This window comes from Pelodiscus sinensis, chromosome 16, assembly GCF_052426305.1.
Source record: "Pelodiscus sinensis isolate ZL-2025 chromosome 16, ASM5242630v1, whole genome shotgun sequence".
Lineage (NCBI taxonomy): Eukaryota > Metazoa > Chordata > Testudines > Trionychidae > Pelodiscus > Pelodiscus sinensis.
The window spans coordinates 35,882,912-35,908,635 of record NC_143067.1 but is presented as its reverse complement, the minus strand read 5'-3'; the positions used below and the strand labels follow the sequence as shown (position 1 = coordinate 35,908,635).

At 41.5% G+C, this 25,724-nt stretch overlaps 1 protein-coding gene across 13 annotated transcripts in view; it reads right to left on the bottom strand.

The window, feature by feature from the left end:
* Positions 1-4,569: 4,569 nt before the first annotated feature.
* Positions 4,570-25,724, bottom strand: part of SPDL1 (spindle apparatus coiled-coil protein 1) — a 160,071-nt gene continuing 138,916 nt past the window's right edge. For 10 of the 13 annotated variants that reach the window (XM_075900165.2, XM_075900159.2, XM_075900156.2 and 7 more), the window contains 6 exons: positions 24,407-24,547; positions 22,472-22,584; positions 20,456-20,643; positions 16,647-16,980; positions 11,107-11,205; positions 4,570-5,581 (listed from right to left, as the gene is read on the bottom strand). In XM_075900165.2, coding sequence (XP_075756280.1) covers positions 5,431-5,581; positions 11,107-11,205; positions 16,647-16,980; positions 20,456-20,643; positions 22,472-22,584; positions 24,407-24,547 — 1,026 coding nt within the window. In that variant the 3' untranslated portion in view covers positions 4,570-5,430. Of the gene's footprint in view, positions 5,582-11,106; positions 11,211-15,020; positions 16,981-20,455; positions 20,644-22,471; positions 22,585-24,406; positions 24,548-25,724 lie in introns of those variants that run through there. The other 3 variants (XR_012896298.2, XM_075900158.2, XM_075900157.2) reach the window with 3 other exon arrangements.

The window sequence follows — 25,724 nt, the reverse complement described above, 5'->3', positions numbered from 1 at the left end:
TGGAAAGCTTAACTTCAGGCGATAGTTAGTCTTCACTTTTCAGATCGTGCCTGCTTTTGCTATGATTCTGTTAAAAGGGTTATGGTGGTATAAATAATGCCACCCAAGATGCCAAGGAGTCAGTTTTGTTTGCTCCAAACTGTCATGGCAAGTATGAAAAAAATCACCAGTTTCACAGTTTAAGAGCTGCTTGATTTTTCAGTCATCTTTTTGTGGTCAGGATGTTCTGTTTCTGGTATTAAACTCATGTGTGTCAGATGTAAAATTAATCTTGAAATATTTAAATTTAAGCAAAAGTTCCATACTCCGTTGCTTTGTCAGAAGCCCAGGACATCTGACCCCGGTCTCTGCTAAAATACAGCATATACACTCAATATCAATGGTAACACATAGGGGTTTAAGAATTATTTTAATATGAATTCAATATTTAAGTACTTCTCAGCAATTCCTCAGCTATGTTACAATATAACAAAGATTAGTTTCCAATGAAAAAAAAATGATTTAAAAATAATTTTCTCGTCAATATTATCTATCCTAAGAAAGATTTCCAAACTTTGTAATTTAGATATCTTCAGTATTTAGCCTATGCTTACAGATAGATGTACATAAGTAAGGTGAAAGTCAATTTGTATTTCCAATCACCTTGATAACATACTGTAGGTTAAGTTTTATGTTGCAGTATAACAGTAAGAGTAAGACTTAACTTGAATTGTTTTACAATTATGTTAATGAAAAACAATCTTTTGAACTTTGGATCTAACACTTGGCAGCACTGCAAAGAAAAAGATGGCCAAATTAACTCTCAGAACAATCTAAGAAAAGTCTAAAGTAAAGAAGCATTATACAGTAGAATTTTTTGAACTATCAATAAGTTTTAAATATGGATAGGGTAACTGTAATGGGTGACTCAAAGGTCCTTTGAAATAGAATACTGTTTGGTAAAGTTTCCATCCGGGAATAAAATTGATTGGCTGGATTAATCAATTTGGCAAAGATGAGCAATGCTGCTGTTTAAGTATATAAAATATTCACAAAGCCAGCTGCTGACAATCTAGAAAACTATTGCAGACATAAGTCCCGTATGTTTAGCCTTTCATACTTAAGTCTCCACAAGACTTTAACCTATTTAATTCTGTATTGTAAGTAGTAGTAACATGCTAGCTTTGCCTGAATGATACACATCTACATCAGTCTCATGTATGTTCATTCAAGAATTATTGGAGACAAAAGGAACACGTACAACTGTCATTTTTTTCTTGGGATTATTGGTGCTCTCTGATAAAGCATTGTTTATCTGAATGTAAACAGTGACCCAATATTCCTTTAGGAATAGATTGCTACACAGGTATTTTTAAACCACATTCTCTCATTCTCTCTGGCTACCAACAATTAGATGTTCTGCCCCTCTTGACCTCAAATATGAAAGTAGATTTAGGACAGTGGTTTTCAAATCTGGGATCTGTGAACCCCAGCGGGTTCACAGGCTAGGCCAGATTTCCAAGAGTCTGCACTTCCAATTTTTAGGGGTCTGAAAATGCAAAAAAGATTGACTATCACTGGTTTAGGGATAAAAACTTATACTCGTTTAATCATGTATGGATTAAGACTGAAGTAGAGAAACATATGTATAGAACTGTACAATTTGCTGTACATCTGTGTAATTCTTACTTTACAACTCAAGCCTGCACAGTGATATTTTTACTAATTCTAGTCTAAGGAAATACCTCCCTATAATGTTATACTTCAAGATTTAACGCACTATTTTGCATTCCTGAACTGAATTTTGGATTCTTGTAGAAAGAAAAGCCTGAGGGGGAAAAAAACTCAGCTTTTACACAGATAAACTCTTGAAGAGTCAAATAAAGCCAAAAGTTATATTTCTTTTGGTGAAACGCATGGACAGTTTTCATGTCCAAGACCATGAAAAACATGTTGATGTGAGCTAGAGTCAACCATTTGGTGCTATCAAATAAATCAGTGATACAACACTTACCTTCTTTTCTATCACTTACCTCAGGGGTGGGAAACCTCAGGTCTGTGGGCTGGATGCGGCCCCCAGCTTGCATGGATCTAGTTCCCAAGGCTCAGGCCCCCCTCCAGAATTGGGGAGCCCGCACTGGAGCTCCTGTCCCCTCCTGCCTTACCATGGGGATGGAGCACACAGAATCTAGTAGGCTAGGTCCCCCTAGGCTCTGGTATGCAAGGGGAATATGGGGGAGTATCTTTTTGCTTCTCACTTGTGTGTGGCCCCTGACTGATTTTTCTGTGTGTCAGTGGCCCCCAACCCAAAGTTTCCCCACTCCTGACTCACCTGCTCAGTCCTAAGAGTCACCCAATGGCAATGGCTCAAGAATTTAAAAATAGAATAGCACTATAGTATTATACAAGAGTGGGAAGGGGCTGTAAGGACTAAGAATGGAGTTAATTATAAACTTTAAATCCATTTGATTAAAAAGGAAATTCATGACTCTGATTTAATACTCAGACACGTGATGTACATGCAAACTTAACGCAGCTTGGACAATACACCCCAGTCCTGATGGGCACGTCTACACAGCAGGGCAACACTCGAATTAAGCTACGCAACTTCAGCTACGCCAATTGCATAGTTGAAGTCAAAATAGCTTAATTCGGGTTTTGGTGCTGTCTACACAGCAGGAAGTCTAAGGAAGAACACTCCTCATTCAACTTCCCTTACCTCCTGGCGAAAAGAGGGTTACAGGAGTCTGAGTAAGAAGTCCTCCTGCTCGACATTATTTCAACAAATAAAATTATTCCAAAATAATGTTGCTGTGTAGACATACCCCACGAGTGATACTCTCTGCAGTTTTGGATCTGAAAAGAGGTCTCCTGTCTCATAGGTTTTCATCCTCATCTCCCACAGAAAGATAATCTAGCCCAGTGGTCCCCAACATTTTGGGGCTACCAGGCGCCCGCGGGCAGGACCGCACATGCACCACGCACCCAGGACGCGGGGCGCAAGAATGACTTGGGCCAGCCCTGGTCACTAGGTGGGCGCACATAAATGGCCCGGCGGGCACCATGGCGCCTTTGGGCACCGTGTTGGGGACCACTGATCTAGTCCATGTAAGAATTTGTTTTCAAGATGCACAGAATGAGAATTTGGAGAACTGACATAGCTCGTGAATTCTGTTTGATACCAGAGACTACACGTGCGCAAGATGGTAAGCCCCATTTTGAATGTGGAGCTTGCTGCCTTCTGCTGTTTTACCTCCATTTTTGTCAAACTCAGGTATGAACTATTTCCATTTGAGTCTGTCCACCTATCAACGACAGGAAGGTTACGGCCTTCGGGAAGCTAATTTCTCTGACTTCTCTGTACGGTGATAGCATTTGGGACCTGGAATTTTCCCTCAGAGGCAGACCATCAGAACCAGGCTTGTGTGTCAGGATTTATAAACTCAAGAGAGTCACAAGACAGGTTAGAGGAACTAAAAAGACATATAGTTTGACAGAGGGACATATTTTTAAGTGTTGAACCAGTCAAGGGCAAAGCCAACTGACCTGTAAAATACAGATTCCATGAGTCCACACAAAAAGACTGAGCCACAGAAAGATCCTGGCCACTGAAAAGGACTTGGACCCTATGCCCAGAAAAAACGTTCCAAAGGGTGAGGAAACTCAGGTAAGGAAATTAATGCATTTATTTGTCTCAGTCTAATGTAATTGTACTTCGAAACCATTGCAAAACTTGTGTGTTATGTACTTTATGCCATGTCACCAAAGAGCTAAATTGAAAACCCAGAGCATCCACCAGGTTGAAGCTCAGGTAGAACATATGGTTAAGGAATCCGTAGCAGTCCTGGGGCAACTCGGCCATGTGGTGGCATTTCTGTGAAAGGGTCAAGGGCCCATATCCAAGAAATGCTCTCAGAGGTCAAGGAAAAAGAGGGGTGGAGCATAACCTAGTGAAGTTCAAGGGAAGGTTAAGAGCTCAACAAATAGCCTGGTTCGTGTCCAGAAAGGGGCAGCATTACCAGGGTTGAGATATCCCTTATCTTGTGTTTTTTTTTTTTAACACACAAGTATACTACAACAGGATTGTATATCAATGGTCATGCTCTACTGCTAGCCAAGACTCATGTTGTGTGGCAAGTTTAACTTTGATTTTAGTCACTGCTGTTTTCTAGAGAGCTGATTGCCTACAGATGATAAAAAACAGATCCACGTTTTTGTAAGTGCTGAACACATTGAAAAGCTTAACCTCAGAAACCCTTTTTTGGGAGTTTTCACATTTCCCTGTTTGGTGTACACGGTGTTCAATGGAAGTTTTGGGCACATAACGTGTTGGTGGAGGGGGGGAGAATCAGGGCACAACTGCATAAAGACTCACCCAACAAGTTTTCCAGTGGGTAAACTACTGGAATTTCCCAACTAAGACTTTCAGAAATCTTTACAGGAACGTGAATGGGCCAAATTAGCCACTAGGGGGAACCAGAGTAGTTATACTTAAAATTTAATTTAAGTAGTTGAGAAGTTTTAATTGAGAACACAAACATCTATTAAAATTAGTCTGCATATTATCTACATTACTCCAACTACAATATGCAAGTTGTAGTAAGCCATTTATTGTTACAGAAAGCTTGTTTTGTATTTACAAACGAGATTATCAAAAAAGTGGTTACATTAAGAGCAGTAACAGAGTCAATAGTTTTTATACACAGAACGTTACAAAAGGATTGCTTTCTAAGGTGCTGATAAATGTTGCATTGTACTGCATCATACAATGCAACATTTATCAGCACCTTAGAAAGCAATAAAGCAAAGTTTGTCTTAACTGCTTGTACATTTACAAGACACTTCCTAGCATTTCAAATGCACCTCATCTTCATATGACTTTTAAAGAGGTGTTACATGTGCACTGAAAATCAGAAATTGTTACACATTGGGGGAAAATGTAGCTTTGAAAGGCGCCTATTTAAAGTAATTAAAACAACCTTTAGAAATGTAACTGCTATTTCTTGTTTTCCATCTTCCCTTCAATCAGTGCAGTGTAATAATATATTATTTGTTTAAAAAAATGTGCAAACCTACTCACAGTTTAGAGCTGCACTTATTATATAGTTTCAGAGGATGTCCCCTAGTCATTCTGAACTGAGCGATACTTTTGGAAACCCCAAACAACTAACGATTAGGGTTTTAACTACAATTCAGGATGAGACAACATTTGAATCAGTTACCAAAGACTTTATTTTTGTGGAACTTCTAAGGTTATCCAAGCAGGGATGGTGAGAATGCTGGATAATACAGCCATAATAAAAATAATTGTTCATGAAGCAGAAGGTAGAAAAACACATTTCTTAAAATGAAGACTGTATGTATGTTAAAATGATACACTTACATATTCATTTCTGAACAAAAGAATTTTGAAGGCAAAAATAAGTTTCTAATTTGCTCTGGAAAAAAGTTTTATTGCTGAGGACATTGTGTTTCAGGAGTTGGATTAGAAGACACATATAATGCATTGTATGTTTTCATTCGGGGTTTCTTCTCCCGCTTGATTGTTTTTTCATTCAGCTCCTCATTTTCCACAGTTTCAAGTCTGGATCCAGCTGTTAACCTACAGGTAAAGCAGCCATTCTAAATACACATTTAATTCAAAGAGAAAAATCAAGGCTGAGAGAAGGTCTCATTTTAACTTAGATCAAGAAGCAAAAATGAAATATTAATTGTCCTATCCACAAAGAAATTTGGAGTCTGGCAGTATTTTAGCTGCAATATTTGATAATATAAAAACTTCAAAACGGAATAAATGTTCCCCATCTTTACATTGCCACCTTAAAAAGCTTTTGGTTTCCAATTAATTTGATCTACTGAACCAATTTGAGATTAATGATTGAAGGTAGTAACCGGTTGCTGTCAGCCTTGAAACAATATGTTCTGCATGGAACAAAAGATGAACACAGGTCACACACACAAAAGCACAAGTTCCAGGATAAAGCTACCTATCAGTTCCTGATCAACATATTACATATCACCTTACAGTGGCAAAGCCATGATTCAAATTTTATATTAGTAACAGGAAAAAATATAGTGCCAATCTCAGTGCGAGCAATCCTTATCCTCTGATAAAGGGAGCTGCAGGGGGCACAGGTGGCTCCTGCCTGCCCTTCCTCACTGCCTTAAGGAGGTGGGGGAGGAGCAGGTTGTTCTGTTGGGTCGGTCCGCATGGAGAGCAGGCTTAAAAGCATGTGTATTAGCTTCCGCCTGCCTCCTCCTCCACTGCTGCCCTGTGGCAGCCAATACATGCTGGCAGCTGGCTTGAAAGATGGCTTCCTGCATGTACCAGCTCCTGCTTGCCCCCGCACCCTCTGCGTAAGTAAGTAGTCAAGTAGTCACTCATCTACCCGATAAGCCTATGCTTATCAGGTAGTTGACTACCTGACTAGTCACATTCCTACTGCCATCTAGAAATAAGAAATTGAAGAGCAGCTGACGAATAGCTCTTTCTGCCCACTAAATCCAGTCCTTTGGATAGCTCATCTGATGGAGAGGGCCTAGATTAAAATTTGGCAGCTCTTTTCATTGGTTTAATTCACTAAAAGACAGGGGAGAGGCAGTGTTCTATCCCCTTTTGTGAAATCTATTACTTTTTCAGATCTTAGGAGGAGGTTGGAATCATGACCTGTGTTCGCTACAATGTATAGGCAGGAGATTGTAATGCCTCATTAATGGGCAAAGGAAACTTGCCTCTACCAAAGAACACTCAGATTCTTGGACTTCCTCTAGCAAGATATGTAGAGAGTTCACTAGCCTCTTCATAAGTTTCTGGGATTTAACACACACCACAATATAAGAGGGCAGCGGTGGCATTACTGCTTCATCTGAAGAGGAAGAGAACTTGACTGAAGGAGGTGAGACCTGCCTTGTATTGTCCAGTCCCAAAGAACATGATAATGAGGAATGGACAACTGATGGCTACGGCTGACAGGATACTGGTGTGTAAATATCTTCTTGGCATCCACTAAAATTGGTTTTCCAACTGGCTGCAAGGATGCCAGTAATCCAACTGGGAAGGTGGGCGATAATCTCTTGTATAGGACTGAGCTGTTGGGAACCATGTAAGAATTATTGTCTGAACTGTAGCAGGTTGTTTGAAGTTCTCTACCAGACAACCCACCACAGAAGAACCTCCTGATCCTCTATAGCCTGTGACACAGCTAGGACTACTATACATCCTTCAGTACTCAGATCCACCTTGGAACCACAGCAGTCACCTGGGCAATTTCTTAATTTTTCTGGTTAGGGAGATGTGCTGCATCTCTGAGGTCTTCATGTCCATGATCACATGGAATGCTGGACGAGTGACAAAAGCAGCCTGCAATTTTGATGCAATGCAATGGGAAGGGAGAGGCTCTCTGTGGACATGGGACACATTCCACTAAGAGAAGTTATAGTCCAGCCTCCCTGTCTTTTTTTAGGCCTGCCCTTACATCCCAGACAGACCTTACATTTTGGGAGGATTTGGGAGTCCCCACACACCACAGGCTATTTTAATATCCATCATGGTGGAGAAAAACCTATGGTAGGATTTAAACATAAATGGGGAAGACAAGGGTAGAATTCTTCCCCAGAAGGGCACAAAAAAGTAAATAACTGGAAAACAATAATGGCTTTCACAACGTTACAAAGGCAAGACACTGAAATGACTAACAGGAAAGACAGATTGAAGCTATAGGCGGCTGGCTTGAGGCTACCTATACCACCTTCTTTGGGCCATGAGATGTTGTTCTGTACAGACAGACCCATGAGCACTACTTTCCAGCCGCCAATCAAGAGTGTATGGGCACATGCACATACTATGTTAGGGATTTCAATGTGTAGTCCACTACATGATTAACAATGCGCGTTCCCCCCCTGCTGCCTCTGATACAGGGGCAGCAGAGGGGGAGAGTAGAGGCAGGAGCTGGTTCCTGTGGAAAGCCAGCTCTCTGTGAGCACCAGATCCCAAAGTGCTGCTTCTCCTACCGCGCACCATCTCTGATAGAGAGTCAGCCACCCAGAGGGCGAGGTGGGCAAGCAGGAGCTGATATTCACGGGAAGCTGCTTTTCAAGCTGGCGTCCCATATGTATCAGCTCCCGCAGAGCCATATGCCCCCATACACTGCTGCCTCTGTCAAAGGCAGCAGCATGGGGGAAGGAGGAAGCAGTGGGGAATCTCAGGCCTGATGTGGCCCCCAGCTTGCCTGGATCCAGCCCATAGGGCTCACGCCCCACCCTAACACTGGGGAGCCCGTGTTCCACACCACGGGGCTGGAACACAGAAAACCTACTAGACTAGGCCCCTCTAGGCTCTGGTGTGGGAGGGGACTGTCTTTCACAATCAGTCAGGGGCCATGTCAGTGAGGGGCTTCTCACTCGTGTGGGGGCCACCAGCCCGACCCAAAAAGAGGCGCCCCATCCTGACGTGGAGCTTTGCTTGCCCAGTTACTCCTGCACTAATGCGCGCGCACACACACACACACACACACACACACACACACACACACACACACACACCCTTCGCAGATTCCTAATTCGTCACGCAGAAAAGAAGTTTCTGCCAAAACCTTGCTACCGTTCCACTTTTCCACCAGAGGACGCTGTGGCACAAGAACAGCAGCAGATCCCAGCAGTATAGCTCCCTTTTGCCCACTAGAGGGTTCTGTAACAGTTGAACCAAAGCGCAATGCATAGCCAGCAAAGAAAGGCAAAGCCTGTCTTCCAGGACTGTGAGTGGTGGGAGTAGGGGTCAGACAAAGGCTCCTAAGGGCTAGTAGGGGAAGATAGAGAAGAGAGGGCAGGAATGAACAGGACAGGGCCATGGAGAAAGGTGCTGGCACACATGGGGCTGGACGGGGGGGGGGGGGGGGGGAACGACAAGACTAGAGGGACACTGGCAGATGTGCCTGACTGAATGGAAGAGGTTAGAGGCCAGCCAGGATCTGCCTGGGGGAAGCTTCCCAATAATCTCTCAATGTCCCCTCCCAAAACACACGCCTCCCATTGCTCAGGGAAGAGGGAGAAACAATAACAGAAAACTCAGAATGGCAGAGGTGCTTAATGATTTCTTTGTTTCAGTTTTCACCGAGACTGATGGTGACGGGATGCCTAACATAGTGAATGCTAGTGGAGATTAAGAAGTTAAAATAAAAAAGGACCAAGTTAACATTACTTAAAAGATTTAGATGTCTTCAAGTAACCAGGGCCTGTTGAAATGCATCCTATAATATTTAAGGAGCTGACAGAGGAGGTATCTGAGCCTTTAGCCTTTGAACAAGTCATGAAGTCGAGAGAGATTCCAGAAGACTGGAAAAAGGGCAAATATAGCTCCCATCTACAAAAAGGGAAATAAGAACAACCCAGGAAATTACAGACCAGTCAGTTTAACTTCTGAGCCAGGGACGATAATGGAGCAAATAATTAAGGAGTTCATCTGCAAACATCTGGAAGATAATAAGGTGATAGGTAACAGCCGGCTTGGATTTGTAAAGAATAAGTCATGTCAAACCAATCTGACTGTTTTCTTTGATAAAGGCAGCAGCAGTGGACGTGGTATACTTCAGTAAAGCATTTGATACGGACTCGCATGACGTTCTTATCAATAAACTACAGAAATACAGCCTACATGGGACTACTATAAGGTGGGTGCATAACTGGCTGGATAACTGTTCTCAGAGACTAGTTATTAATGGTTCACAGTCATTCTGGAAGGGCATAACAAATGGGGTTCCTCAGTGTTCTGTTTTGGGACTGGTTCTGTTCAATGTCTTCATCAATGATTTAAATATTGGCATAGATAGTACGCCTATTAATTTTGCAGATACCACCAATAAGAGGCGTTGCAATTGCTTTGGAAGATAGAGTCATAATTCAAAATTATCTGGACAAACTGGAGCAATGGTCTGGGGTAAATACGATCAAGTTTAATAGGACAAGCATGAAAGAGACTGCTTCGGAAGGAATAATCCGTTTCACACATACAGAATGGGAAGTGACTGTCTAGGAAGGAGTGCAGCAGAAAGAGACCTAGGGGTCATACTGGACCACAAGCTAAATATGAGTCAGCAGTGTGACACTGTTGCAGAACGAGCAAACATGAATCTGGGATGCATTAACAGAAGTGCTATGAGCAAGACATGAGGAGTCAATCTTCCGCTCTACTCTGCACTGATTAGGTCTCAATTGGAGTATTGTGTCCAGTTCTGGGCACCACATTTCAAGAAAGATATGGAGCAATTGGAGAAGGTCCAGAGAAGAGCAGCAAAAAATGATTAAAGGTCTAGAAAACATGACTTATGAGGGAAGACTGAAAAAATTGGGCTTGTTTAGTTTAGAAGAGAGAAGACTGAGAGGGGATACGATAGCAATTTTCAAGTATCTGAAAGGGTGTAGGGAGGAAGAGGGAGAGAAGTTGAGGACAAGAAGTAATGGGCTTAAACTGCAGCAAGGGATGTTTAGGCTGGACATTAGGAGAAACGTCCTAACTGTCTGGGTGATTAAACACTGGAATAAATTGCATAGGGAGGTTGTGGAATCTCCATCACTGGAGATATTTAAGAGCAGGTTGGATAGACATCCATCAGGGATGATCTAGACGCTGCTTGGTCCTGCTGTGAAGGCAGGGGACTGGACTCAATGACTTCCCAAGATCCCTTCCAGTTCTAGTGTTCTATGATACTTCTCCCACTTACACTCAGCAGCCCTCCAAAGTTGACACCTAGGCTGGCTCCTTCTCAGCAATTTACCTGCCTCTCCCATAGCTCCTCTATTTCCCGCCACAGCCTCCTTCCTCTCCCTCCCCCCGGCCGCCACCAGTCTTTGCTCTGCTTCTGAAGGGTGTCAGGAATATGATTCTCTATTGTAGTTTAAATTATTACTCAGAGTTCTTGTATTAATAATAACTAGTCAGAAATTTATTGTGTCAAAAAATGTTTCCTAAATCTTTTTTGTGGTCTGTATTGTTACACACATGCTTGCTTACAGGTATTTTGATATAAATGACCAATCATAATTGAAACTAGTGTGATTATTTTGTGTTATTTTGACAAACGAAATATGCAGGATTTCAAAATATTGTTCTTTGGTACAGAATTCCACAAGTACCTTTTTGCTAGTGAGTGCAACCTCAGCTTTCTGGCTCCCCTTCTCCTCCTCATCTTGATGCCCTCTAAACCACTACCTGTAGGTCCCACAACGAAAGAGCTGCTCTGAAAGAGAATTGATAGTATGCTATTCTGCACATTAACTCTTGATCCTAATGTTTAGCCAATTGCTATTACAGTGCTAACAGATGAAGAGTAACTGATTAAAAACATTAACCGATGCCTGAATTTGGGTCTCTACACATAATCCAAACATTCTTACACACAAGAAAATTTCATTAAAAATAGCTGAGTTTTCTGATAAAAAAAATAGGTAGAAGGCCAAAAAACACAGAAGGCCAATTAAAAGCCAGTATGTTTGCATTGCAAATTATGGCAAAACATTGCCAGAAATACAAATTTGTTAGCCAATGCTGGGCCTGGGTCCACGAATAATAAAACATCACATATGTCAGCAAGTTTCAAGCTGCAACATGTTACTGTACCATGTACCAAAGTCAACAGTCCTCTTAAGACTATTGCTATCTTGATGCAAACATCAACTTGCATCCTGTATAATTCAGCTATTACACCCACTCCACCTTATCAAGTAAATAAACTTTTAAACTAAACCAAAATATATTAAGCCAGTTGACAAAGGCAATAGTTAAGTCAAATATACAAGTGCTCTCTACCTAACCATCATTAGTTGTTCTCTACCTCAGTGAAGTAAAAGGAGGATGGTACAGCAAATATCTATAAAGAACAATAAGTGAACTCAACTCTCTTTATTGCTAAGTAAACATGTCACCTTCCCATTATTTTTTTTCCTGCCAAGTGTCATTACAGAATATTATGAAACAAACAAAAAAGTATATGGAAGAGAGGTGAGAAGGAATGTGTACTACCAAAGAGCAAGCAATCTGGTACCTACACAGAACGAACTTTCAGGAAAAAAAGTCACTTCAAAATATAACAGTTGCTCCGTCCTCTGTGGATCATGAGCTACCATCTTGTTAGTCTTTAAAGTGCTACATAGTCCTGTATTTTGTTTCAAAAAACCTCAGAGTTTTGATTTTTCTTTAATGTATATTCTATCTAGGTCAATATTGAAGGGTGCAGGAGAAAAAAAAAATTTAAAAAGTTGATTTTATTTAGTGTTCAGCCCTCTCCCCTCCTGCACTCACCAAACTCTCCATTTGTCAGACACACGTTCCCACTTACCTTTAACCTCCCTCCAAACCCACAGCTGACTTCTCTAATCCCACCTTTTAATCCTCAAAAATGCTAGACATTTTAACTGCCTTCCATTACTTAATTAATTATGAATGTCACTTTCTCCAAAACCTGCTAATGCTGCTTCCATCAGTCAGTCATACCAGAACTCCTCTTTCACACCCAGCTTTAAGTGCTTTCTTCCTTTCTAGATAAGACAAGATGGCCCCAAAGGAGGCCCAAAACTCCAAAAGCCATTGTAACTAGTTTGGCCGACTCAGGCCTTTCCAATTTTCACAGTCTTGTTCATTTCTCCTCATCTTTCTCGTACAGAAAGGATGTGGGAGTCAATATTTATGACCAAGCTACTTAAAAGACGTTGGACAATAAAGGTCATAAGACAGTGGTATCGCCCCTCTCCCAAACTGAACTGGAAGCTCAAAAAGTGTGCTCCCGAAAACAAAAAACATCAGCTTCTGATTTATATCACACAAGCCAGAAGTGGAAATCCAATAATTACCTTTGAGTTTTATATTCTACAAGTTTTATGTACATTTAACTGATCCCTATGATCTTTTCCACATGTCAAAACAGTTGTCAGTTGAGTTTACGTCCCCCTCTTTTTAATGAGTGAAATAATTCTAGTGACTAATAGCAACAATTAGCAGTACCAAGCATGATCATCTAGCATTTCTTCCCTGACCAATGTCGGCTTTTGTCTTACCATAACCCCTCTGTTCCTCTCATAGATGTTATGTCTTCAGAAACTCTGCTTCCCAAGCCACGGCCACTTCCTCATTCAAAGCCTTACATCCCTCAGTCCATGTAGCCTACTAATTAAAATAGAACCAGCAAGTTTTTCCAATCTAATATGATGCCATCTTACTCACTCAGTGAGGGTATGTCTACACTACAACGTTAATTCGAACTAACTTAGTTCGAATTAGTTAATTCGAACTAAGCTAATTCGAACTAACGCGTCTAGAACTAAAAACTAGTTCGAATTAGCGTTTTGCTAATTCGAACTAGCAAGTCCACATTGAATGGACCCTGAACAGGGCTTAAGGATGGCCGGAAGCAGTGCCGGCAGGGCATCAGAGGAGGACTTAGAGCGTGGAGATGCTGTCTCAGGCTAGCCGAGGGCTGCGCTTAAAGGGTCCCGACCCCCACCCCGGACAGACAGTTCTCAGGGGTTCCCCGCTTACAAACCAGTCCTGGCTTGGAGTGCCCGAAGTACCCACACTGGGCACATCACAGCACTCGGCCATCAGACCGGCTGCACTTGCCGCAGGCTGCCATCTGGGGAGAGGGGGCAATCGGGGGGCTGCAGGAGAGCTTCCACCCCCAGAAGCCCGCAGAGCCAGCCCAGTCCTCCCCATCGGGGGCTCGTGCCCCATTCCTCCCTCACCTCCTTCCACTTACCCTTCCCTAGCCCCCCTTCTTATTGATGTACAAAATAAAGATAACGTTTCTTCCAACATTGACTCTGTCTTTATTGAACAAAACTGGGGGAGACTGGGAAAAGGAGGAGGGAGAGGGGAAGAGAAAGGCTGGGAGAGGGGAGGGCAACTAACATGATGAGGGGTTGGGAACAGGTCCCAGATGAAGAGAGGCTACAGAGACTGGGACTGTTCAGCTTAGAAAAGAGGAGACGGAGGGGGGACAGGATAGAGGTCTCTAAAAGCAGGGGTTGGGTGGAGAGGGTGCATTCAGAAAAGTTCTTCCTGAGTTCCCATAAAGAAGGACTAGAGGACACCAAAGGAAAGGAATGGGTAGCAGGCTTGAAACTAGTAAGAGAAAGTTGTTCTTGACAAAGCAAATAGTTAACCTGTGGAACTCCTTGCTGCAGGAGGCTGTGAAGGCTACAACTAGAACAGAGTTTAAAGGGAAGTGAGATCAAGTCATGGAGGTTGGGTCCATGGAGTAGTCTTAGCCAGGGGGTAGGAATGGTGTCCCTGCCCAAAGTTTGTGGAAGGCTGGAGAGGGATGGCAGGAGACAAATGGCTTGGTCACTGTCTTCGGTCCATCCCCTCCAGGGTCCCTAGGGTTGGCCGCTGTTGGCAGACAGGCTATTGGGCTAGATGGACCTTTGGTCTGACCCAGGACGGCCATTGTAAGCTCAGGGCTCAGGGTCGGGGGTCTCAGTGGACCCTCTTGATTTTCATGCACACCTGCTCCTGGGTGGCCAGGCTGGCAGCTCTCCTGCCCTAGCCGGCCACTTTCCTGTGCCTAGTGCGGAGATCGTGGATGAGGTCCACGATGTCCGCACTAGCCCAGGAAGGTGCCCGCCTCTTGCGGTCCAGGGCAAGCTCCCGGGAGCCGCCAGCCTGGTCCCGGGAAGAGGGGGTGGGCTGGGGGACATCGGGTGGGTGGCTCTGTGCCGTGCCAGGTGCAGGGTCTGCTGGCTGGGTGCTGGCAGGCTTGCACCTGGCCCGGGCACCGTAGCCAGCCCGTGCCCCTTTAAGGGGTCCGGGGCTGGGAGGGGGGCATAGAGTTTCCCTGGTGTTGGCCAGGGTGGCCACCAGGGAAACCTGGGGAGGGCTAGCCTCCAACTAGTTCGAATTAAGGGGCTACACACCCCTTAATTCGAACTAGTAAGTTCGAACTAGGTTTAATCCTCGTAAAATGAGGTTTTCCTAGTTCGAACTAAGCGCTCCGCTAGTTCGATTCAAATTCGAACTAGCGGAGCGCTAGTGTAGCGGCTATGAATGTTAGTTCGAACTAACGGACGTTAGTTCGAACTAATGTAGTGTAGACATACCCTGAGTGTGCACTGTGCTCAGTGCATCCTTCAGTTATTCATCAGATTGTCTCTGATTTTATATTTTAAAGCTTCTCTAAATAGCATAAATATAAAAACATGGTAGCTATGAAGAAATTTCATTCACTACACTTCAGTTTTGCAAAATATTGTGATTCTCATTTTAATTGCCTCTAATTACATTCACACAAGGAAGCAACAAAAAGGTTGCACAGAAATCTTTACTTTTAGTGTTTCCTAACTTTGACCTCACAACCATAACATTCAGTCAGCACAGTTCTGTATCCAATTCCCGTAAGGTTTTTAAACAGTATTATGTTTCACAGTAGTATGTATGGTCACAATATAAAGCTAATTCATGCGTTACGCAGTACCATGAACAATGCTAAATAGAAACCTAAGAAAAACATTTCAGAAACAAGGGGGAGAAAAAAAAGGGAACATTTCTGGAGGAGGGACTTTAAAGGAGATAGTTTACATTAGGAGGAATGGCTCACATTCCTGCATCATTTTCTAGCAAACAAGCTTGGGGAACTACATGGAATACCAAGTTGAAAGCCTGAGGCGAGAGCATGGTAAGGAACAAAGTAATGAGGCAGCTGGACAGGTCATGGAAAATGAACCTTTTTAAAGGAAACTTAGCTTCTCCCCACCCCATTCAACATTCTATTCCTCCCTCCTTGCAGGGTGGCTTCATTCACTCAGCCATCTTCTCAAGAAGCCAAAACATGCCTAGACTATTGTGACCTGAAATATTAGAGCTAGCCAGTGTTTTCTGATTATTTTACTTATGGAACTTTTAAAGCTATCATTAGAGCTCAAATATTTAATACTAGCCCTTCAAATAATTTCTACATACGCATATACGCTCCCACATGAGAATATTAGCTTGAACAGAAAACAGAGCATCAGCAAACAAAAAGTAGCATTTCTTTTACAAAGACAAAAAGGTTGGACCTCTGTACACAGTGCTAGGACTCGATCAATTATTACTGAAATTTTGAATAAAGGGGTGAAAGTTTCAGTAATTTTGACAAATATTAGTTTTCAAAACAAAGTTATGTTATTACATAACTCAAACATGATCTTGAAGAGTAAAAAGACAATTGAAAGCTACAGGTAATCATTTCTTCTGAAATAAAAATTAAGTTAAATCTCAAGTTTTCACACTACCCAGGGAATGCAATCTCTAAAGCCCTGCCATAGTTTGTTTTGAATGGTAGCTTCAAACTGACCAAGAAAAGCAGCGTCTCATTGAAGCCTCGGCAAATTAAGTTTAGTGTACTATGGTTAAATGAAAGATATACAAATCAACAGACTGATATTCTAAATAATAGGAAACTTTAAATCTCCATTATTCCCAAAATCCAGGTTCATGATTCTAAGAGTCCTTTTCATTAGCAATCATTTTAGTCTTTTTAAAGGGTTTTGAGAAGTTGAGCGTAGGCAGCCGGAACTGAGGAATTATACTGCATGCAACACTGAGAAAATAGATAAAGAAGTGGATAGCATAGTTCATGCAGCGAAAGAAAACAGATGCAGGTCTGCGCTGATTGCCATGAGCATACACATAAGATGACACTGACCTGGTGGCAGCTGGAGTAAGAGAGTTATTTCCATTTCGTTCACTTGAATCTTTGGTGTCCTCTTTAACTCTTTTTCTGTCCCTTTCAGCTTCAACCACTTGCTGTGTTGCTGGAAGGGGAGTGATATTCATTGGTGCTTCCACAAGAACGTATTTTCTTTGAGGGCCATCGCTTGGCTCCAAGTTCTTGGCACATATCTTTCTTTCTTCCTTATTTTGAGATGAAAAGTGAGTGGTTTCCTTTACTGTAGCATTTTTGCTATCTGCAGATTCAGAAGTCATGTTTACTGGAATCTTCTCCTTCCTTTGTATGCTTTTGGGGATTTTAATTAATTCTAGAGAAGAGAAACAGTTATGTTTATATAAAAAGAAACCCATGTTAGTAATTAAAATAAACCTGTATGTTCATACAGTTACTGACGCGAGCAAGATAGCATCAAATCTATTCAGGTAACAATTTGTTTAATGCTGACCATTCCAAAATCCATAAGGGTATGTTTACACTGCCACCCTAGTTTGAACTCTAACTGCCTCCATACTGATGGAAACATCAGTCAGTGACTTTTTAGAAGCATCTATCTAGAGCCTTGCAGATCGGTGGATATCCAGCTGGGGAGGTTTTGCTTTGTGTTCCCCCACTTGTGGAGATAAGATTAACATATATGCGGAACAAGGCATTCTCAGCTTTTGCTCCCAGGCTGTGGAATTCTCTTCCTAGGGATATTCGCATGGTGCCAACGCTAGCGTCGTTTCGGCATCAGGCTAAAGCCACCCTTTTTATTCGTGCTTTAATTAATGTTTGAGTCTGTATGTGTGTGTTCCTCCTCTCTATATGTTTTTAGCTGGTTATGTCCCTCTGAGGTCTCATTTTAAATTTTCATATTTTAAATTTTTATATATATTTACATTTTTTTTTGTTTGTTCTTGTAAGCCGCCTTGAATATTTTAAATAGGAAGGCGGGGTAAAAATATTCACATAAATAAATAAATAAATAAATATCCCTGGGTAGTGGACCAGGTACCGGTACTCCTCACCCACCCCACTGCGAAGGGGATCAAAAGGGGTGCCAGTGCAGGCCACTGCTCTGCCAACAGGGAAAGGATGAGACAAGCTCCATCCTAAATCTCCGTGCAGGAGGGGCAGAGTGCTGGCCATGCTCCAGGCCCTCCCAGCCTGGTGAGCAATGATCTGTAAAGACCTGGATCCCTGCTGCCTTTTGCCCCTAGTCCCTGCATTAATCCTATTTGCCTCTTCCCTGTATGACCCTGCCTCCTCCTCACCCATCAATGCTCCCTCTCCGTTCCCCTCCAGATGGCTTGCTGTGTGAATTCACATGAAAGCAAAATCCATCTTAAAAATTTCCTGGACTCGTGGTCACTTCAAAGAAGAAATATTTTCAAAACTCAGATTTGCTGCCACGTGCTTAACTCCTCTAGCAATTTGTTCTATGTCCGCTCTCATCCTTTTACCATTGTTGATTTGAAGATTCTCACTAGGTCCCAGATTTGTTGGGTTTTCCACATTTTCTCAGCCAATGTATCACCTGAAAGCATCCCTCTTGCCTATGCCTCAGCTTCTTACTGCCTGAAAGGCTATCAAAAGCCTTAATTTATTGTCCATATAAAAAAAGAACTTGCATTATATGCGTTTTCTATCAGTGCACTGTAATTTTACAAGGCATTTTGGTACAGTTGGTATGAAAAATGCTCCAAATATTTTGTATTATGACTCAAATTCTATTACATTTTCAAGAGACGCAAACTCAGGATTCACTCTTGACAGGCTTCAGCAGAAAACCTGTTCTGTTCCTTTCAAAACCCTATTTGAACTTCCACAAGTGGTAACAATGGTGCAGTGCTCCCATCCTTCCCTCTAATCTAATCCTTCAGGGTGCGTCTAGACTGGCAAGATTTTGCGCAAAAGCACCTGCTTTTGCGCAAAAACTTGCTAGCTGTCTACACTGGCTGCTTGAATTTGCACAAGAGCACTGATGTTCTAATGTAACAATTCAGTGTTTCTTGCGCAAATACTTTGACGCTCCCGCTCAGGGATAAGCCCTCTTGCGCAAGAATACTTGCGCCAGAGGGCCGGTGTAGACAGGCACCGTAATTTTTTGCGCAAGAAAGCCCAATGGCTAAAATGGCCATCGGAGCTTTCCTGCGCAAAAGTGCGTCTATACTGAGTACGGATGCTTTTGCGCAAAAGCATCCGTGCCAATCTAGACGCTCTTTTGCAGAAATACTTTTAACAGAAAAACTTTTCCGTTAAAAGTATTTCTGCAAAATCATGCCAGTCTAGACACAGCCTCGGTGTACACCTCATCTGCTCCAACAAACGCACTGAAAGATTGAAACTGTCCCAAGACAAATTAAAAGGAAAACAAAATCTGAGGTATACAGAGATCAGAATACCTGATAACTTGAAGCTAATGGAAATTTAGAAATCATAACCATTCTCTCTGGCACTGAACTAGGTTTTGCTCCACTGCTGGAACAAGACAACAGTTCAGCTATACAAAACCTTTTTAGCTGTAAAACATTCTTTCAGACAACTGAAAATACAAAGTATTACAAACATTGCCTGCTCAAGACACCGAGCTTTCAACTTCTTTCCTGCTAGTACCAGAGATAGAATCCACAGAGAAAAGTCAGCAAAGACTCCTTCAAATTCCCATTGTAGGCTAAAAATGTCAGCTAAACAATTAGCTGTACACACAAGCTCTGTAGAGGCCATGCAGTATAATCTGAAAGGCTTCCCTGGGAGGCAGACAATTTACTCACAGTAAGGAAGTACTGTGGCATTCTGAATGCTGACTTCTCCCTAAGTTGAAAAATGATCAGGAAAAAGTCAAGGCTAGAAGTATGAACAGGCACTGACAAGACAGCCTTGTCAGACCAAACCAGAATGTAGTCCCCTTTCTAGAAAGGTTTTATGAATTCAAGAGAGATTCAGGCTGACCACAATTTTTTAATGAAGAAGCAATGTTTTGTTTACCTACTGTGCCATATAGAGTACAAGAGAGGACATATAGAAAGGAAGGAGTTCAACAGTTAAACCCATTCAGTGAACAGCACTTTTGATTTTGTACTCATTGGCTAGATCTATACAGCCTGGGTCAATGGAACCAGGGTCAGGGTAGTACTCTAAAATTAGCAGCATAAACAGCTCTTTGAAGCTATGGCTCAGGCTGCAGAGTAGATTCCAAAGGGTAGGAAGATGAGGGCTCCAACACAAAATTTGTCTATAAAAGCTGGAACAACAATGGGCAAAGTTAGAGTGCTAGACCACTGCTCTCTATACCTGGCTAAGGCAGATTCTCTCTAAGGAAGGAGGAAATTAGGTGGTCAGTCCTCACTTTCAAAGACAACTTTAAGTTGCTGCAGAGATCTCCTCAGAGTAATATGCAGGCCAAGTGTCTTAGACTGGTAAAAGTTTCATCATCCAGAATTTCCATCCTGCTTTACATGGTCCATTTACTATTTGCTGTGAATTTCCATGTTTTAATTTCAGAATCCTAAAGCACATGCATAACTACAAACATACACAGATTTCAGACATGTAAAACTGAGTCAATATACTAATTCAGTAGTTTCATTTCAATAAAGCAATGTTTTAAAAATATCACTTCTGTTTAGCAACTTACAGTTTGTGAAATAAAACAAGTGATTTAACATCTGGCTAAACTGTTTATGGTCAGGTTGAAGGCACATTTTTAGCTGACTGAAAATTCACATCTTAACAAGCTAGTCATAACAAAAGAGCCTCAGATATTTATTTTGTTCAACTGTATTAATGATCAAAATAGTTACCTTCAGGTTCGTATTTCATTTTCAGCTCATCTAACATAACTCTCAAGTTCATGTTCTCACTTTGGCAAACCTGCAGGTGCCTCTCATTGGCAAAAAGCTTCCTTTCTACCTCCAGAACCCTCTGGCTCTCATACAAAGCTTTCATCCTCTGTAAGGATAATTCTCCTCTCAAAGTTTCGGTCTCCTTACTGGGAAGGAAAAGGAATTAACCAGTTTGAAATTCACAAGGGTCAAATTAGGTAATAATTGACAATAGGCTTTAAAGATGAATTGATTTCGTTGTTGAGCATCTCCCACTCTTCCCTCCTCCCCCCGGAACTAACAGCAGCAATTGGAAATCCAAATGCTCTTAGAGAGCGAGGAAAAATCTCAACACAGTTTGATTTTCATTTCTAGGATAGGAATAATAGTTTAATGGTGGACACAAGGTTCCTGAACATAAATGCCTGTAATTCTAAAGTAAATATTATACATACAAGTTTAAACTAGCAACACCCTCCCCCAAATAACCATCTGTGTTTAGACAATATAATTTAGTCTTGTATTCAACTTCAGCATCCGTATTTGCAGTGTTTGGACTAAGAGCAACCCTTTTGAGCTAAACACTACAGACTGGGGACAGATCTCTCTGCCTGGTATTAATATTCATAGTTCCGTTGAAGCCTAAGCTTTTCTTCTGTGTATACAGTATGAAAATTGGGTCATTTTAACAGAAGATTCCACTACTGCTATTCTGTACAACCAAACTTGGACTTCAAACCAGAATGAAGCTCTCAATAATATTAATCTGAAGTAAGTCTAACCATGTAGACTCAGATTGGAGGTGGTAAAGGCATTTTAATGTATAGACAGCCAAGGATAAAAGTAAAGCCAAGACAAGAAAAGCTAAGAAATCCTAGCATAGTAGTAAAAACTAGACAATATCTTTCACAATCACATAAAAAATGTGGGTTTTAGGTTCCCAGAAAAGAGAAACTAAAGAAAAAAGGTTAAAACAAAAATGAAAATTATGAAAAGATGAAAAATTAGCATTCTAGATGTTAAATCAGGGGCATGCTGAAGCCATAATTTTAGGCTGTAAAGGGATATTTGAGAGCATTGACTATGGGGAGGCACTCTATGCCCATGAGATAAAAGGGCTTCAGTAACATGGAAGGGATCTTTGGCACTATCTAGAACAGAGAAGACTTGAAGATATCTTATTAACACTCTCTCAATACCAAGGAACAGAACCATCACTCTCTGTGTCAGACAGGAAAGTATTGGGGGGGAGGGGGAGATTGTTGACTGTACCAATATGGTTTGCCCTGGTGCATTTAATACAGACTGGGCGACATTAAAGGGCATGGTACTATGAGGTTAGTTCCATAATGACCAAAATTGAAGCACTCTGTGCTCAAGTGATCCTATGATCTGGCCTCTGTATTACTGGTAGCAGTCTCCAAATTTCAAGATTGCATTAGAACAAATTTGTCAGGGATCTAGAGAACAGACATCTCATGCATCTATAATTTATTGGAATTATTGCCTGGCAAAAGCGGGACTACTTAAAGACAGAAGACTTAGGATGGATGATTCCCAAATCCTGGTACTGGGGATGGATGGGAGTTCAGCATAACAAAACAGGAATTATAACTTCCAAATAATAAAAATGATCAGAGCTTTGGCAAACAGGCTGCTATCCTGTCTGTACTCAAAATTAATAGGCACACAACTAACTGTAGTTTAAAAAAGGGATGTGGAAAAATGGACTTGGAGGAGCGCTGAATCTGGGGAGATGGGAGAACGGAAGGGAAGTTGGGTTCCTCTGTCTTTCAGGCTATTGATACAGGACACTGATGACTGAAAGATTCCAGTCTTGAGCACCACATGCACTGAGAATGGAATAAATGTGGACAAACGAAGAAACGGCACAGAACAACACAGCTGTAAATGGACACAGATTACAAGTTTACTGTATTATTTTAAATGGTAACCTAAATTACATTTCTTGGTTTGAAAACCCCAAACACTTACTTGAAGTTCTCAAGTTTAATTTGAAGCAAATCTGTATAATAGCCATCTTCAAATTCTCCACCTCTTGAACTGCTACTAGAAGGTTTTGATTCTTCCATATTCTCATATAAATTCTAATACAATGGAACAGTTCAAAAATTGTCAAAACCAGTAGTTTTTAAAAAACACACTTTCTATTTTATTTACAGTTTTTGCTGATCTGTCAATTTTTTCAATACAGCTGCTGCAGACAAAGCTACTGCTAGGTACAGGCAGTTCCCGGGTTACATGGATCCGACTTACATCGGATCCCTACTTACAAACGGGGTGAGGCAACCCCACACTAGCTGCTTCCCCCCAGCAGACCAGGGAGACCTGGAGCGGCTTTTCTCAGCAGACACCTCAGTTTGAGAATAAAGGACTGAGGGTAGTGAGGTGTGGGAGAATAAAACTGAGCTCTGGAGAAATGTTTGGCTAGAGTTTCCCCTACAATATGTACCTGTTCCGACTTACATACAAATTCAACTTAAGAACAAACCTACAGTCCCTATCTTGTACGTAACCCGGGGACTGCCTGTACTCTTTATAAAGGGATTAACCTTCAGGTTCCAAGAACCTAATTTCTTTTGACTTTTTCATCCAAAATTGTAGAAAAAAGCAGCCTGAACTAAAAAAAACCCCAACACCACCACCAACCACTTCCAGTCTTGAGGAAACACAAAAAGCCTTGATCTTAAATGTACTCCCATTTTCCAGTATAGAATAAGCTACCCTCACATTCAGTCTATTAGTGAAAAACAAAATTTTAGAAGTGTCCTTGTTGCTGAGACCAGAAATATAAACAACTGCCCCCAGATCCTCCTCTTGAACTCTACAAGGGCATCCACTAGTGTCTCAAACTTCTTAGCCCTTATCTTTCTCAAAGCAGGGACCTGCATCCCTATTCCTCCAGATCAGGTATTCAGGGGTGCAACTGCCCAACAGGTTTGACCTTAGTCTAGCCCTTCAAGATCTAGCCATGCACCACTAAATTTGGAAACCAGAACTGGATGCAATAATCTGTTGTTGTCTCCACAATGGCAAATACAGAAATAAAAGCTGCACCAGTGACTAGCTAGCCTATACAAATCAAAATACATTTATTTTAAAAGGGGGTAAATGGGGCAAAGAGAGGTGATTTTATTTCTGCATATGGCAATGAGAGACAATAATGGCATACTGCATCCAGTTCTGATTTTCTTTTCTTTTTTACTTTTTAAAATTAATGAGGGAGCTGAGGAGAGCTACAAAGGTCTTTCAAGGACCAGAGAAAATGCCTCACATTCAGTGATTTATAAAGGTCTGCCTGTTTAGCTTAGCAAAAAGGATTGAGAATGATTTGATACAATGTAGAAATACTTTTATGGGGACAAAGATAAAGGGTACCCAAAAGCTCTAATTTAGTGAAAGAGAGATAATAAGAACCAACTAGCTGGATGCCATAGCCAGACAGATTCAAATGAAATCACAGACATTTTTTAAAATAACGAGGGTGCTAAGCTATTTGAAAAACCTACCAAGAGAAGTAGCAGGTACTTTATTTCTTCAAGTCAAGACTAGAAGCCTTTCTGGAAGATATGCTTTAGCCAAACATGTTGCTATGCTCAATACATCTCCAACTGGATGAAATTTAAACAATAGTCTGACTACCTAGATTCCAAAGGCTAAGTTATGATCCCTTGAGCCTTAAAATCCAAGAACAAACTTTTGAGCCATGACTCTTTAGGACTTAAAAGCTGCCCATAATAGTAGTAAAATGGAGACTATTGCCAACCTAAATATGAGAGTTGTGAACACCATTGAGATTATATAGAATTATAAGCAAGATTTTATGCTAAAAGCCTTCTCTCATTTTAAAGAACTGATTTCTCACATGTAGTGGTTAAAGTTGACAGGTTTATTTTGTGAAATACATACCTTAAATTTCTCCAGCTGCCTCACTTTCATTAGAAGTTCTTCTACCTCACCATTTTTTTGTTCTAACATAGACTGCAAGCGTTCTAGCTGCTCAAGTTCTGCTTGAGAACCTTTCATCTGCAGCAGCGTAGCCATTTGTAGCTAAACATCAAGCAAAAACCATACTGACGTTAAGACAAAGAAAACCTGTCAGAATTCATATCCTTATGCAGGTTACTTGGGAAATTGTCCTAACTCAGCAGCTGACATTCACTACAATACTTTTAAAACTGCTTTTCTACTCTTACAAATACAGAAATGGCATTGAGTTATCTCAAATAGCATATTAAATACGCTCTCTTACAATAAAAAAGTTTGTAATATTTGCTGGCCCTGTCCAACCTATCCTGGACTAGTTTTGAAGTGTCCTATATGACCTTATTGGGCATTACCTAGTTACATACTCAGTGACTCCTCTGTAAGCCCAGGTACAATTTAATGAACTGTGTTGATTATATACAAGAAAGCTACACAAAAATATAAAGCTGGAAAAAAAGTGTTAGCCTAAAGAAAGAAATCATTTAGTACACAAAGGAAGCAGATCCAAGAAGATACTAGTGTAGTGATTTAACCAGAGCAGTCAAAATTTCGTTTACCACTCACATGTTCAATGAATAAACTTTAATATCTACCACACGCCTTTCTATTAGAAAGCACAGGAATGATTAAAAAAATTCATTTCAGCTGTAGTCAGAAAGAACACTTAACTGTTCTGTTCACTGAACTGACATGCTTTTGATGTGATTTTCAAAGTACCATACAGACAAAAAAACAAAAAAAACACTACCACACTCCCCACAACTTTCACTGGACGTCTTAGTTATTTTATCAACATCTGCACCATCAAAAAATATCTTCACTACATAACCTATAGAGATGTAAGAGAGTGCAGGCAATCCCTGGGTTACGTACAAGATAGGGACTGTAGGTTTGTTCTTAAGTTGAATCTGTATGTAAGTCGGAACTGGCGTCCAGATTCAGCCACTGCTGAAACTGACCGCCAGTTCTGACTTACATACAGAATCAACTTAAGAACCCTAAGCGTCCCCAAGTCAGCTGCTGCTGAAACTGATCAGCAGCTGATTCCAGGAAGCCCGAGGCAGAGCAACTCTGCCTCGGGCTTCCTGTAGTCAGCGCTGGTCAGTTTCAGCAGCGGCTAAATCAGGACGCCTGGGGCAGAGCAGCTGGGGTGCTGCTGGGTTGCTCCAGTAGCGCCGCTCCTCGGCGCTACTGGACCAACCCAGCAGCACCCCATCTGCTCTGCCCCAGGCGTCCTGAT